This window comes from Acyrthosiphon pisum, chromosome A3 (genome assembly GCF_005508785.2).
Source record: "Acyrthosiphon pisum isolate AL4f chromosome A3, pea_aphid_22Mar2018_4r6ur, whole genome shotgun sequence".
Taxonomy (NCBI): Eukaryota; Metazoa; Arthropoda; class Insecta; order Hemiptera; family Aphididae; genus Acyrthosiphon; species Acyrthosiphon pisum.
The window spans coordinates 40,739,620-40,756,681 of NC_042496.1; the positions used below are offsets into that span (position 1 = coordinate 40,739,620).

The following is a 17,062-nucleotide window of genomic DNA, read 5'->3' on the forward strand; positions in this document are numbered from 1 at the left end:
CCATAATATTTTCCAAATATGTTGACTTATTTTGAGCTCTTTACGGACATTTTCAGTTCCTATTTTTTTTAGTTTTTTTCTATGAATGTCAATAAAACTTTATTTGTTGAGTAAAAATACTTGAAAATTTAATACAAGGCTCCTACTATATTGTTACAATGGCATTTGAAAAACATTAAAAATCCTTAGTCACATTTTTTTTTTATTAGCATTTAAAGTTCAAAAATTTATAAAATAAGGAAAAATCACAAAAATTAGCAAATCATTTTGAGTTAAGAATTTATAAAAATTTTTATTTTTGAATCTAAAATTTGAAAATGTAATACAAGATTCCTCATAAGTTTGTCTACCTTTATCAAAAAAGAAAAATGTCTACAAGCAAATTAAATTAAATTTTTATGAGTGTTTGAAATTCATATTTTTACAACATTTGATATTCACTCGATTTCTTATGTAACGATTTTCTTATTTTGTTGTGATTAAAAAACGAATGACTGTAGAGAATTGAAAATTCCACCGAATGTTTATATTAGCATTTTCTATACACGATAAAATTTTGCAAATAATTTGTCTCTTTTTGAGCGGTTTACGGACATTGTCAATTTTCAATTTTTTTAGTTTTTTTTTCTATAAATATCAATAAAGTTTTATCTGTTGGGCCAAAAAGTGTATAAATTTAATACAAAGCTCCTGATATATTGTTACAATATCAGTTGAAAAATATTAAAAATACATAGGCACAATTTTTTTTTATAAGCATTTAAAGATCAAATTTTGACAAAATTTATCAAATCTTAATTTGAAAAATTATTTTGTAGTTAAAAATTTATAAAATGTTCAATTTTTGTATCTAAGAATTAAAAATTTAAAACAAGATTCCACGTAAGTAATTAATTCTGTTACCAAAAAATCTAAAAAATACATTTAAACAGTTTATTTTTATAGTCATTTTAAGTACAAATTTGGACGAAATTACATATTAAAAACCTAGGATAACTCTTTTAGTTATTTTGTTGTGATTGTATAATATTATTCGTGGGTACTTGAAACTTCTAAAGTATACTATTATATATCTATGATTTTACCACGGTTTTTTGTTGATGTATAACGCGTTATAACTTATAAGTACCTAATAGATATTATGATATGATTAATTTGGAATTTATTATAGGTACCTATTATAGGTCAATTTTTTTTTAATACCATAGATAAGTATATATATGTCTAATACATAGACTGATATACCGTCTCCGCTCAGAATCGTTTTTCTTATACAGTGATATTATATCATTGAATTCAAATTTAATACTGTCCATTATACAGTGACCCACTTCTAACCTACTGTACAGCAGAGCGACATCCACTTACCCACCTTTTTTTAATAGTAATCTATAAATGTAAATAAAATACATATTTTGGGGTCACTAGAAACTGAATTTTTATTCGGGGGATTAACGTAATAAAAACGTTGAGAAATAGTGGTCTACTCTTAGACCATATACCATGGATATAGGTACTGCCTTTTAAATGCCTACTATGTGTTGAAGACATCATTGTTTAAGAGCTGCAATAGGACTGATTTCTATTGCATATGCGTGTCAGTACCCATTACATATTTATCATATATTTATATCACTTAATTTGCGATATGAATAAAAAAATAAAAATCTTAACTAGTGATGATATAAATTGTGCCTGATAATGGTTGTACTAATCATGAGGGTGAATGCGTAATATAAATTGAGCGCATAAGCATTGCTCAAATTTTTCCTTAGTCATGTTAGTTTCAAATATTTAGACAGAAGCTCTATTCATTGTATATGATCTATACTCTGTTCAGCAAGAGACCACGCCGCGCACCGACAAAAACTGGTTCCCCCACGCAACACCCTGCCATTGGGGAACCGGTTTTGATAGCCTGGTGACGCAGAGATGCGCAGAATTAGCGTGCTCTCTTGCTGAACAGAGTATAAGGGTGTACTATATTATAGAACACACTGTTATATTTATTGAGTTAGGTGGATATTTATTAATTTGTAATATTGTTTGGATGATACCAAATAATATAAAAAAACATGTCAAAATAAATTTAAAGAGGTTACAAAAATGTATATAATGTTATTAGATTAATTGATGAATTATTAATTTTGTTTACAAATATAATACTAGTTGGCTGTTTATCATTTTAGTAGAAAATATTGTATATTTTATCATTAAAGCTCTTAAACATTTAAGCCGAGTTTAGGTTAAACAACTGAGACCTAGTTATTATTAATGTTATGAAGGACTGTATACAAGTAAAATGTAATTTTATTACACTGGGATTTATATACTTAAAAATAAAATCGATTCGACTTAGAAGAAGATGAATATAACACTAATAATACAACCTACCCTTTGGTGTTGCACCTTCTATTTGTCCTTCATCAATTGATGAATTTCCATTTACAAAAGGCAAAATGCGCTCGACAATCCTGAAAAAAATGTATATAAATAACTTAAAACCACTAAAAAAAGTTAAATATGAAATACCCATTTGCTTTAATATTTTGATTTTCTTTATTTAATATTGACAATTTAGATTCTTCTGTTAGTTCTGAAGCTGAAATAGTTTCACTAAAAACAAAAAAAAAATATGTTATTTATTTGGAAATAATACATTCACATAATTTTGGTATTCAAGAAATATGTCCATTTTTTTTTAAAAATTTACAATTAATACTTTCTCGTTAGGTTTTGTATTACAGCAAGTTTTTACAACCCAAAATTAATCAGAAATCTTTGATTTTTGAATGGATAAAATTTGAAATCTTCCAAAAAATATATGTCCTCTAACCACACACAAAAAAACTTTTATAGTATTTCACAGAATAGTTCTTGATACTTTTAAACATAATAAACAAAAAAAAATGATAAATCCAATTCAAATTTTTTTTTTGTTCATTAATGTATGCAATAAATAGAAAAATTTACCCGGAATTAGGAATAACTGCAGCCACACCGCGAGCCTTTGAAGGAACCTTTTTGATATTGCTGTCTTTTTTTACAATATTATGAGTATTTTTTTTTTTATTATTCTGTAAACCCAAAATTGTGATAACGTTATAAGAATATATTTATAGGTAAATAATCTTAAAATAAATGTTACATGTATTTTTAGAGCTTGACTACGGCCTCGTATAGGTTTGGAACTATTACGTGTATTAAACACAGGTCTTTGTATGAGATCATGTTGATATAAAGAACTTGGACCACCAATAGGGGGCGGCAACACCTAAAAGTAAACAATTTTTCATTTTAATGTTTTGTTATTTTCAAACACTAAACCTTACATGTTGAGCAGGAAGCATATTACCACGACCCATGTATGGACTCCCAGTAGCTGCCATACTATAATTTGCACCCCATATACCAACCACAGCACCAGCAACTTCCAATTGTCCACCAGACGACTGTTTCATAACACCTCTTTGTCGACTATTTAGTTGAATATCTCGAAAACGATTAGGATTTTGATTAACTAATCGACCCAGTCTTTGTTGTGGAAATGGTATACTAGCATGAGCTATGCTGCTATTCAAAATCTGAGGTGGAATTAATCCTCTTTGATTGAAGATTGTATCTATTTATGGATTTAATGTCAAAATCTATTTATATTAAAGAACAAAAATTAAAGATATTTTATATGATAATTAATTACCCAAAAATGTTCCTTGGAATGGTGAAATTGATTGAAAACGTTCACCCAGCCCCTCTAAAATGGCTTGTCTCATTTTTTCAACTTTAACTGTAAGTGAAAAATGATTTTCACACAAATCTTCTAGTTTATTTGCTGTTAATGCTCTAGCTAAATGATACTGGAATAACCTTCCATCAAAATACATCCATGGACAAGTCATTAACCATGGTAATGGCGCACCACAAGCATCATTTGCTAACATGGCTGTTTCAATACCACACATTAAAAGTGTAGCTAATTGCACACCTCTCACACTAACAGTACCCTAAAAATATTAAAATAATTATTAATTAGCAAGCTAAATAAAATTTTAATTAACTATTAGAGGAATTGTTTAAAAGTTGTAGCAATTATTTTAATTTAATTTGTACTTTTGAGAGGTCAAAGAATAAAATTACTAGTAATTTTCAAAATAATTGGGGAAAAAATTAAGGTAAAACAAATATTTTTACGTAACTGGTTTTTGACAAAATCGATTTTATTTTTTTTTTGTGTAACTTGTAACCTAATAATCATAGATATTTTAAATGTTCACCAAATTTTTAGGTTTAATAGAGTTTACAAAATATCTTGAGTCTATTAGAGCTATGTATACATTAATTTTAAAATTTTTTAATTCTATAAATTTCAATAAAAATATTAATGGTCAGTCAAAAACATTGAACGTTTTTTATAAGGTTCCTCAAAAATTAAAAAAAAGTTGAGCGTTAATCAATAACTATTTTTTATGTGTCTTGAGTATAATTTTTTTTAAACAAAATTGAATATTCACATGTAAGGGAATTTATACCAGATTTTGGGAGTAAAATAGACTTAAACGTGTTCTAATGTAATGAGTAAGTTTTACTGATAATAATTTTGAAAACATATTTTAATTCACTATGAAGCCTTTTCAGAAAGCTTCATCAAAATTATAAAAAAAAAATTAACACTGCATTTTTTTCCATCAAAATTTCAAAATATACAAGGTTTTTTTTTAGTAAATGACAAGAAAGATTTTTTATTAAAAAAAATACATTTTACAGATAGATCAAAGGATCCTAAGTTGATTTAAACACAAAATAAAATTTGTTTTTTATTATAGTCACTATTATTGGTAAAAAATTGAAGTACAACATTTTAGCAACAAATAATTTATTTCCAGTCGCGCGCAGGCAGTCTGACAGTGCACACGTTTTTTACGTCGCTCCCGGATTATGTCCAGCTCTGAAACTTCTACTGAACAGAAAATTCTGCAATTCATCTCACTCGAAGAATTAACAGACACTCTTGCTTTAAACTTACAGGGTGATCAACCTTCGGGATAATTACATCTCCAAATCAAGCAATATCAACTTACATTATTTCATCGTACTAAATAATATTCCACTATTGCAACGCACCATATTCATAGTCCTAACACTTATCACACCACCGGCACCGTCACGCGCGGAGACTTTTGGACTCCGATAACACCAACGATATGGCCACCGGAACTGTGTCCTCAATTAAAATTGTCATTAACCAAATAGTCAGCAAAAATAATGAATATAAAAATAAACAACAAAACAAAAATAAACGTAACTTATCTGCATCGTCCTCACCACCACTATCACCGTCGTATACAGCGAGTACCAAGAAATCAAAAACGTTTGTCACGCAAAACAGATGCAGCTTTCTCCATGGAGACGAGCCTTCCATCGAGAACACTAACATCACATCAGATAATCAAAACGAGGAGCGACCAAATACCACTAACAACACACCAAAAACAATTTTGCCTCCACCCATATTCGTTAAAGGGGTCCTTGATCACATAGGCCTGCTAGATCAATTTGAACAAATCGCCGGCCCAAACACTTTCTCGTGCCAATCAACCTCAACTCATCTAAAAATCCAAACTGACACCCCAGATAATTACAGAAAAATCATTCACTTTCTGCAACAAATCAATGCTCAGCATCACACATACCAGCTCCATTCTGACAAACCTTTAAGGGTAGTTATAAGAAACTTACATCCATCTACTACAGTAACTGACATTACAGCAGCTCTAGAAGTAATAGGTTTCACGGTGAGAAATATCACCAACGTTAAACACCAACAAACTAAAACTGCATTGCCCATGTTCTTCATTGACATCGACCCAAACAGGGGAAGCGAAACTGATATCTTCTCTATTACTTTTATTTTGCATACTAAAGTAAAAATAAAAGAGCCTAATAAAAAACAACAGATACCACAATGCCAAAACTGTCAAAGCTATGGTCACACACGTTCATACTGCGCATACCCACCCATATTTAGCAAGTACGGAGAACACCGCTCTTCCTCGTGCACAAAATCCCCAAATCTACTAGCAAATTGCGGCCTCTGTCAAGGGGCACGCCCAGCCAACAAGGGATGCACAATATATCAAAAAATTTCTCAGGAACATAACAACAACACCTCAAGCGAGAAAACTCAACAACCACCACCATTCAATCCCAACGCCAATCCTGAATATCAACATCAACAACCTGCCACCAAAAATACACCCAGGTCACGTACGTATGCAAACGTAACTGAGGGTCACCAGCCCACTAACTTGAACACTTCCACAAACCTCAATGAAATCTCACTTCAAAATTCCTTGACAAGTTTAAATCTATAATAAACCCCCTTATTTCTCTCCTTAATACCGTCATCTCAAGTCTCATTAGCACTAACAATGCCAAATAATAACGCCATATCCCCAGAAGGCGATTAAACGTACCTGGTGTCGTGACCTACTTAATTTAAATAATATGTACCCCTACTTCCCCTTTGCGTTATATTCAATCTCATCTCTCATACTTGTACACTTAAAATTAACTCCTACCTTTAAGTGCCTCCAATGGGTGGCTTCTTATATCCTGTGCTCTCAAGCCATGTCCTCTCCTCCATTACATACACTTATTGTAAAATAATAATCACAGATCTGAGATCATGTATTTACTAAGAAATGTTAAAAAAAAATATTTTATTTAGATTTATTTTATTAAGACACGTGAATGTAATTGTTTAACGTTTACCCCGGTCATTGTCGAAGAATTCAAAATAGTCTTTATAATAAATTCAAATATGTTTTCAAAATTATTATCAGTGTAAAACTTAATACATTTTTGGTATATTGGAACATATATAGGTATATTTTCTCCAAAAAATGGTAGGGTGGAATCTTCTTAAATCACTATTTTCTTATAATTCAAGATAAATAACCGTGGATATTTAAAATTTTCATAAAATGGTTATTTTATCATATCCTATACATAATATAATTTTTACATACATTTGAAATGCACAATTGTTTTTAGTTTTTCTATGAATGTTAATAAAAAATGTTTGAAAATCTATATTAGGTTTTCCTTAAATAGTTCATACTGCAGTCAAAAAATTTAAAAAATATATTTACACAAAGAATGATGATTTTAAAAATATTATTCATGAGTACCAAAAACTTTAAACATATAGGTGTTATTATACTTTAAACACAATTTTCAAATGTCTTCTGAAAAAATGTATTCAACATACCGCAATACTCAATAATATTAGTATATTACCAATTGTGAAATAAACTATTAGGATAGCTATGCCAACTTTATTATTATTATTTTTCGTTCATAATGAATTATCAACAAATTCAAATTTAAGACATCCATTACAGTGACCTACTCAATGACGAGGTACACTTTAAAGTTTACACACACTGTTCAGCAAAACAGTTATCTACTTTCTCCCCCTTTTTTTTGTATACAATTGTTTGTAAACTTACTTGTAACTCTTGGGTGTTTTCATTTTTTGATAATTCAGGAGCCACGGCTGTTATAATTAATGCATCTAGTTCAAATTTTTGAAGAATAGGCACTTCTGTAAAGGTCATAATATATCTAAGAACACATGCAATGATTAATGTATGCTGAGGAACGTAGTCTGTGTTGTACATAAGAGGAGTATCTGAACGCATACAAGTAAGAAATGCTCTCAAACGTCTTATATTATCTTCAGGAGTTGTTCTAAAAAAATTTTGAAATTTAATGTAAATTTTTATTTAATCGAGAAACTTTTTTAAAATTTCAACTTACCCAAACCAAAGTCTATGAACAGTAGGAACACCCCATCCTAAAGGTTCAGCTTTTATTAAATGGCATTGTTTATACATGTTTGATTTGTCTCTAATCCATTCGCGTACTTGAATTACTGGCAACTCAACTAAAATAAATAAAAAATACAATTCAATCGAATTCCTAATTATAATATTATGTGATATAAAATATAATGTTAAGTTCATAATAAAGTTTTAAGATATTTTAGAGCCTTCAACAATAACCTTTATTATCTAACTTTTACTAAGGAATTTTGATATTGATATAAAATATAAATATTGTATGTGCCATCTATAAAGACTGGAGTCATAGTAAAATATTTACTTTCTTAACACTTATGATTATACATCAATTTTTATTTACTTTTTATTCTGTTTTCATTAGTTTTAACTTAGTTAAAGTTTACTATTAAATAAAAATGAATTATTACCCAGATTGGAAGATGTTCAATATCAATATTAAATTTTAAAAAAGTGTAAGATTCTTGAAATTCAGTCAATATTTTAAAAAATATTGTCAAAGACCCTTTGTATTAATTATTAACTATTCATAAATATTTTTCCTAAATCGAATATCTACGAATATACCTTTTTGACTGCTATTTGATTTTGCTAAATATTGGGCGTGATGAAGATTAAACAAAATACCATATACCATTTGACGGGCTTGTCTATAAAATAAATGTATGTTTGGAATTTCGTGATTTAATTCATCTTCTAACACAACAGGTAGTTTAATTTCTGCCTAAATAAATAAACACAACAGAAAATAACAATTATAGTTAAAATATGATTCAAAATAGTTTTTAAATAATAACCTTTGTCAAAATATGGTATAAATAAGTGGACATAAGACCAGATGTATGTCTTTCATATGCTATATTCACTACATCAATAGAAACTTCAGGAATATGAAATTCAACAGATTTATTGGGAGACAACTGGTTTAATGAAGATGTTTGCGTGTTTACATTGCATGTACTTGAACCAGATTCAGAATTATCTTCTAGTAATAATTTTTCCTTAAAAACAATGAAAAATAAACAATGTATACATTTAATTGTTTCAATACTTAAAATAATAAACTATATTAATGTAAACACAAAGGAAAAAATTGTACAATGTATGTAAATTAAAAAAGAAATTACCTGTAAATTAAGGGTTTCAAATCCCAATTGTTTAACATCATTTACTCCAGCTGGTGATTCAAGTATATCATTTTTACCTTTAATATTATTCTTATTCTTTTCCGGGCTTTTAATTTTGTTTTTTAATGCATTATCTTTAGCACTATCTAAATAATATTGTATACTTTTTTTTAATTTTGGCACTCTTTTATCATCTTTATGTCCTAGTATATGAGCTGCTATTTCATCCAAATTATTTTTAATAGGAGGTAAACTTTGAAGTGAATCTACTATTTTTTTAACAACTTCCTCTCCTGAAACCTAAATAAAATAGAATGTTTAGAAAATATCAAACAATTTAATTTATTGAAATACCTTGGAAATTATTTGATTTATGCCACAACGTTTATAATAATCATAAAGCTCAGGTTGAGGTAACATAAAATTTCCCAAAAGTGAGAGAAGAGCACATAATTTGTCTTTGCTCAATTTCAAATCTTCTATTAACTGAGGGACAATATATTCTTTGGCTTCTAATGTTTGTCGCATGGTAAGTTTGAGTGAATGAGCTGAGAAAAACCTTGGTGGATCAAATGCTAAGTATTCCGCATCATCAGCCATCAAACCGTGGAATTTATGTTGTCTGCAATACTTAATAAATTCTAAATGGTGGTCTTTTACAGAGCAAACAACAGGAATTTTCAAATGGTGAAAGTAAAGCTTAACCGCTGTTCGTAGACCAACAGGAGGTATCCACCATACCTTAGGTGGTGGTGTTCCTTTGGCAGCAATATGTCGCAATACCTAAAACATCACATTAAAAAATAATAATCAACATTGATAAAATAAATTGAATTTGAGTAACTTACAGCATTAGCCCTGTTCCGAGTATCTTCTTGTTTTTGAACCCATTCAGTAAAGCGGTCATCTTCATAAGCACCATTAAAGAATACTACAACGTGAACATTTGACTGTCTTAAACTATTGACAAAATTAGTTAAAAATGATACCATCCGATTCCACTGACCACCACAAACCCAATCTAAACATAACATAAGTTTAAATATTAGTACCTATATACTCTCCTACAATATTATGTGTTTGTATTTGTATGAAAATCTATACCTGAATAATACCCTCCATATAAACGATCTAAGCAACATTCGGCGTCAACCAATAAACAAAATTGGGCTTTGGATACTTGAATTTGACTTAAATTTTGATGAACTTTCCTAACAACCATTTTCTTAGCAAGTTGTTGGGACACCGTATGTCCTAGTTGAGTAAGATTGACATTGACACAACTACCTTCTATTTTTCCGCTATCTAAGTATTCCAAAAGCTTATCAACACCCATTATTAAACTAGAAAATAAAATACATTATGATTTAGGTTATATTTATTTTTAAGCCACAAATTTAATATACTTATTATCTTTTATTAACATTTATTTTGAAAGTATTCATAATAATATATAATAATACAATTAATGAATACAACTTACGATTACCTATGCACCAGAATAAAATACAAAATTAGGTATTTTAAGAAATTGTATGCGACAAGTAAGACAAATTCTCACTAGTAAACAGAGGCATTATTGCCCTAATATGAGAATCTGAGTGAAAATAAATTCAACTGACATTGTAAGCTGTAAAAAAAGTGTATTTTCAGATTCTTGATCAAATTGTCAAATTTGAATCCAAACATTAAAAATTTTATTCAATAATTTCCGTAAAAATATAAACCTAAAATTTTGGACCCAAAAAAAATAATACCATACAATAAGTACCTTATATGAAACTATGCAAAATTTCATAATACAAATAATATTAAAATAAAAAATTATAATGGGAACTTCCGATATTTCAACAGTGGCATACATAGGTATAAATCAAGGTATAAATAGTCAACATACCTATATAAACATAACATACAAAATGTCTATACTGATATTATAATAACTACAGACATAATGGATAAGATATGTATACCTAAATTTATCTTTAATGTTATGATATTTAAGTTGTAATGTGTGCTATGTAGCAGTATGTACCTTGTATAATGGCATGCTTTTGTTAATCGTTTCTGTCTGTATTTATTAAGTATGGAGTTTTATTATGTGGCTACCTTTTAGAGGTAGCCAAAAGTTATTTATTGGGGGAATAATCAAATTTAAAAGTAAGACGATCTAATATCTAGGTTTTACTATCTAGGGCTCGCATATCTAGATATCTTTTAAATTTTAATTGTAAACCAAGTGTTGTGCATTTAAAATTTTATAAAATATTAAAATTACCTAATATACCTATTTAAAAAAAAATTAAATGGATTAAACTGAATGTACAATTTGCTATTTAGTGCTTAGTAAGATAAAGAAAACACAGGAAGGAATATGTCATCCTAATACTTGTATCTAAAATATTATATACTATAGAATTCACTAATGTTTTTATTTTAGTTATACCTTCATTAATCATTAGTGCCTAGGTACTAAATAATTAGTATTAAAAAATTCAACTGAAAAGTACTAGTAATAAAATATACAATTTAAAATCATTTTTATTAAATAAATGTCCATAGGTATATATATAGACCCAAACTCGATTAACAAGATAACTAAATATGTATAAGGCAAAAACCAGAACACAATAATATAAAACTTTCTATCATTATTTCTGGAGAAAAAGAAATAGTAAAATAATTTTGAGTTACCTTAATCAAAAATGTTGTTCTGATTAAAAAATAAAGGAATTTGATCACGATTGATAAAATGTATTGATATTAAATTAACATTAATCGATAATTTTTTAAAAATGCAGGTATAAATTAAATCGATTATGACTTCAGGTAAATAAATAAATTAAATATGATGCTCTTTGAATCGATTTTTTCACCAAAGTACTTAATATCGGGCCATAAGAACTAGGGGAATGAGAACAGTGTTGTTAATACATTTAAAACACAATAAATCGTTACCACAAGATGGCTTCTACATATGCCGGCAATTAACAAATATTATTCTACTAATAAACAATTTACCTGTGATTTTCCTACTATTGCAGCGATGCGATCAAATACGGCTGCAGGACGAAACCATAACACACTCGACAAATTGATACAACAGAGAACGGACCAACTTATAAACACATAACATAGAAATCAAACCGAAAGATTAAATTGGAACTAAATACAACGATAATATTAATAAAAAAATAATAAAAATAAAATATGCGACAGCGCATTAGCGAGCGGGACAGAGGCGGCTAGTCGAATACTCGATTTATGTGAAATACCGAAATGGTAATTGCGCACGCGCAAATGCCGGGAATAAGACGACTTGTGGCGTGGAAGAAAAACGAAAATTGATAACGCCCGTCGATGGTCGACTTGCCCGCCGCTAAATTTTTAATCCATAACCATCTGTTTTTGATTGAAATTGATGTTTCCTACTTTCTACAATTTATGACTTGCGGGGTGTAAGCATCGAGCACAGAACTGGTATGAACTGTGAGAAAATCGACGGTTTTTTGTCCATATGTAAAAGAATAATGTATTACTGTGACTGTCGCGTACACAGTTCCACAACAACTGAACAACATTATTATAAATAGCTCCCTTATCCAAGTGGTAAGTTCCGTTTACGGTTTTATGTTTTTCCGAACGACTACCGTCGTTAGGGCACTATAGATACAAGTATGCTACGCCGCCATTTTTGACTAATAATGTTAAGTGAATATGAATTTCTCCCCCTTTATTTTGTCATTTTATCATTGATAAATGAGTCGCAAAATGGTGGCCAGGGCCGTCCCGAAGAACAATTTATGGGGGGGGGTAGACCTATTAACTTGCTGACTCAAAAATTTTTTTTTCTCTCTTCGCTCGACAATTTTATATTATTTTACAATACAATTTAAATTAGAATTTTGAAAACATATTATATACAGCTTTATTTAAGAGGCTAATGCGCTAATGTAGCGTGGAATGGAATGATTGGCCGTAGTGACTAATGTCACTAGCACCCGAATGGGTGATCACTCTGGTTTCTAGCGACGAATCCTCACCCCACATACACACGTTTTCCTCAACCATCCAACAGTAATCCCCCCCCCCCCCACCCACGAAATGCTAATAGCCATAGTTCCTGATAGTTAAGAGTTTAAGACCAATAAAATAAAAAAAAATAGCATTATTTTAGATTCTGAGAAGAGCGATTCATTGATTTTATAATGATGTATGTTTTTTTATTTGTTTATCATTTTAAATTCTGAGTGGAACAATGAATGTATTGATTTTACAATGATGTGTGTTTTTTTTTTTTTATTTTTTTTTGTTTCTGTGTACACGATAAGTAGTCGAAATAATGCTTCGATTTTCAACTTCAGTATCTTGTTCGATTGGAAAGTGAATATCGCTGGTGCATTGGCGGGTCAAAAGTCAAATTTTTCCAATAGTTTTCAAAAGTGCCGTGAAAAACAAAAGAAAAATTAAGGAAAAACGGGAATTTTTACGCAAAATCTGTTTTCGAGAAAATTGATTTTGGTTTTTGGTGTAACATTAAAACTAATGACTGTAGATACATGAAATTTTCACTGATTTTTTATGTTTCCATTTTCTATACATGATAACATTTTCAAAATATTTTTATTTGTTTGAGTTGTTTACGGTCAATTTCAGTTTCCAATTTAATTAGTTTTTATTTCTATGAATGTCAATAAAACTTTATTTGTTGAGTCAAAATACTTGAAAATTTAATACAAGGCTCTTACTATATTGTTAGAATGACATTTGAGAAATATTAAAAATCCTTAGTCACAGTTTTTTTTATTAAGCATTTAAAGTTCAAAAATTGACAAAATATGGAAAAATCACGAAAATTAGCAAATTATTTTGAGTTAAGAATTCGTAAAAATTTTTCTTTTTAAATTTAAGATTTTAAAATGTAATACAAGATTCCTTATAAGATTACCTACCTTTATCAAACAAAAAATATCTATAAGAAAGTCAAATTAAATTTTTATGATCGTTTGAAATTCATATTTTTACAACATTTGATATTCACTCGATTTCTTATGTAACGATTTTCTTATTTTGTTGTAATTAAAAAACGAATGACTGTAGATACTTGAAAATTTCACTGAATGTTTATATTAGTATTTTCTATATACGATGAAATTTTGAAAATAATTTGACACTTTTTGAGCTGTTTACGGACATGGTCAGTTTTCAATTTTTTTAGTTTTATTTTCTATAAATATCAATAAAGTTTTATCTGTTCGGCCAAAAAGTGTAAAAATTTAATACAAGGCTCCTGATATATTATTAGAATAGCAGTTAAAAAATATTAAAAATACATAGGCACAATTTTTTTTTATAAGCATTTAAAGATCGAATTTTGACAAAATTTATCAAATTTAAAATTTAATAATTATTTCGTAGTTAAAAATTTATAAAATGTTCAATTTTTATGTCTAAGGATTAAAAATGTAAAACAAGATTCCACCTAAGTAGTTAATTCTGTTACCAAAAAATCTAAAAAATACATAAGCACAATTTATTTTTATAGTCATTTTAAGCTCAAATTTGGCCGAAATCACATATTAAAAAACCTGGAATAACTATTTTAGTTATTTTGTTGTGATTTTATATTATTGAAACTTCTGAAGTATACTATTATATATCTATGATAGTACCACGATTTTTTGTTGATGTATAACGCGTTATAAGTACCTAATGGATATTGTGATATGATTAATTTGGAATTTATTATAGATATTTCTTATTGGTCAATTTTTTTTTTAATACCATAGATAAGTAGGTATATAAGATACCTTATACCTAGACTGACATACCGTCTCCGCTCAGAATCGTTTTTCTTATACAGTGATATTATATCATTGAATTAAAATTTAATACTATCCATTATACAGTGACCCACTTGTAACCTACTGTACAGTAGAGCGACATCCACTTACCTACATTTTTTTTTTTGTCATCACTTTTTAAGACAGAAAAAATGCTTAGAATTTCTTCAAAAGTATCTTTTCTGATGGGAAAGTGAATCTAGTGGTACTCTGGAGTCTGGAGGGTTAAAAGTAAAAAAATCCGAGGAAAACAAAACAGTTTAAGGAAAAACAGGAATGTTTACGCAAAATCAATTTTCGACAAAATCGATCTTGGTTTTTACTATAACTTTAAAACAAATGACTGTAGATACATGTATTTTTCACTGAATGTTTATATTAGCATTTTCTTTACACCATAACATTTTAAAAATATTTTCACTTGTTTTGTCTTGTTTACGGATATTTTCAGTTTCCAATTTTTTTGGTTATTCTTCTATAAATATCAATTAAATTGTATTCATTGAGTCAAAAAGTGTGACAATTTAATACAAGGCTCTTAATATATTGTTACAGCAGCAGCTAAAAAATATTAAAAATACATGGGCACACATTTTTTGTAAGCAATTTGTGTTCAAATTTTGACAAAATATATCAAATTAAAAATTAAAAATGTGTAAAAGGATTAGCTTTTATAGCTAAGGATTGAAAATGTAAAACATGGTTCCACGTAATTAGGTTTTCTGTAGGTAACCGAAAAAAGAAAATATATTTAAAACAACAGTTATTTATAGTTATTTTATGTTCAAATTTGGACGAAATTAGATATTTAAACGAAGAAAAATGATTTTAATTTTTATTGTCAATATTCATTATTATATTAAAATAGCATAAATATGCAAATATGTTAAGACTTATGAATAATATGAAAAAAAAAAAAAACATGTAGGCAATATTAAAATTATAGAGTTGATGTCTATTTAGTACCTACAGAACAAGATCTTACCACTTACCTTAGACGAATAGTCAAATAGACGACAACTATCGACTGAAAAAGTTAAAATTGCAAATATTTTATAATATCAAGAATAAGTCAATAGAATACCTACGGAGTACGGGCTACGGGTTAGGTGTTGTACAGTCGCACAATACACTGATAGATAATAGATAAACTCGTCTATTTTGGAATTCAGTGTATTCGAAATGTCATTGACGTCGTTTCAATCAAATATCAAATATATTTGTATACAAATATTTTTTGAAAATAATAAAAATACTATTAAATACTGACGATGCCGAATTGCCGAAAACATTGACCAAATGTCAAATTTGCCGACTGAATTTGCCAAATTCAGTTTCTAGTGACCCCAAAATATGTATTTTATTTACATTTATAGATTACTATTTAAAAAAGGTGGGTAAGTGGATCTCTGCTGTACAGTAGGTTACAATAGTGGTCACTGTATAATGGATGGTAGGTATTAAATTTGAATTAAATGATATAATATCATTGTATAAGAAAAACGATTCTGAGCCGGGACGGTATGTCAGTCTAGGTATAAGGCATAATGTTATATAGTCTATGGTATTAAAAAAAAATTGACCTATAATAGGTACCTACCTATAATAAATTCCAAATTAATCATATCACAATATCTATTATAGGTACTTATAACGCGTTATACCTACATCAACAACAAACCGTGATAATATCATAGATATATCATCAACTGCTATATTGTAATTTGCAACAATATGTCAGGAGCTTGACATGTCAAGCTTGTATTGAATTTTTACACTTTTTGGCCCAACAGATAAAACTATATTGATATTTATAGAAAAAAAAATTAAAAAATTGAAAACCGACAATATCCGTAAAAAGCTCAAAAATAGTCAAATTATTTTCAAAATTTTATCGTGGATATTAATATATATATATTAATGCTAATATGAACATTCAGTGAAATTTTCAAGTATTTACAGTCATTTTTATTTTAATTATAACAAAATAAGAAAATTGTAACATGAGAAATCTAGTGAATATCAAATGTTGTAAAAATATAAATTTCAAACGCTCATAAAAATTTAATTTGACTTGCTTATAGATATTTTTTTTTTTTTGAAAAAGGTAGACAAACCTATGAGGAATCTTGAATTACATTTTCAAATCTTAGATTTAAAAAGAAAATTTTTCATGAATTTCTACTTCAAAATAATTCGCAAATTTTCGTCATTTTTACGTATTTTGTCA

At 28.4% G+C, this 17,062-nt stretch overlaps 1 protein-coding gene across 1 annotated transcript in view; it reads right to left on the reverse strand.

The window, feature by feature from the left end:
• The window catches only part of LOC100167228 (constitutive coactivator of PPAR-gamma-like protein 1 homolog), a 14,530-nt gene extending 2,280 nt beyond the window's left edge, over positions 1–12,250 (reverse strand). Inside the window, exons 1-15 of the mRNA XM_001946367.5 lie at positions 12,011–12,250; positions 10,094–10,332; positions 9,838–10,010; positions 9,344–9,772; positions 8,990–9,289; positions 8,660–8,863; positions 8,430–8,586; positions 7,822–7,948; positions 7,512–7,752; positions 3,701–4,004; positions 3,333–3,622; positions 3,149–3,274; positions 2,974–3,077; positions 2,533–2,616; positions 2,395–2,474 (exon numbers count right to left, since the gene is read on the reverse strand). Of these exons, the coding sequence (XP_001946402.2) occupies positions 2,395–2,474; positions 2,533–2,616; positions 2,974–3,077; positions 3,149–3,274; positions 3,333–3,622; positions 3,701–4,004; positions 7,512–7,752; positions 7,822–7,948; positions 8,430–8,586; positions 8,660–8,863; positions 8,990–9,289; positions 9,344–9,772; positions 9,838–10,010; positions 10,094–10,325 (2,851 nt within the window). The 5' untranslated portion in view covers positions 10,326–10,332; positions 12,011–12,250. The remainder of the gene's footprint in view (positions 1–2,394; positions 2,475–2,532; positions 2,617–2,973; positions 3,078–3,148; positions 3,275–3,332; positions 3,623–3,700; positions 4,005–7,511; positions 7,753–7,821; positions 7,949–8,429; positions 8,587–8,659; positions 8,864–8,989; positions 9,290–9,343; positions 9,773–9,837; positions 10,011–10,093; positions 10,333–12,010) is intronic.
• Positions 12,251–17,062: the final 4,812 nt, after the last annotated feature.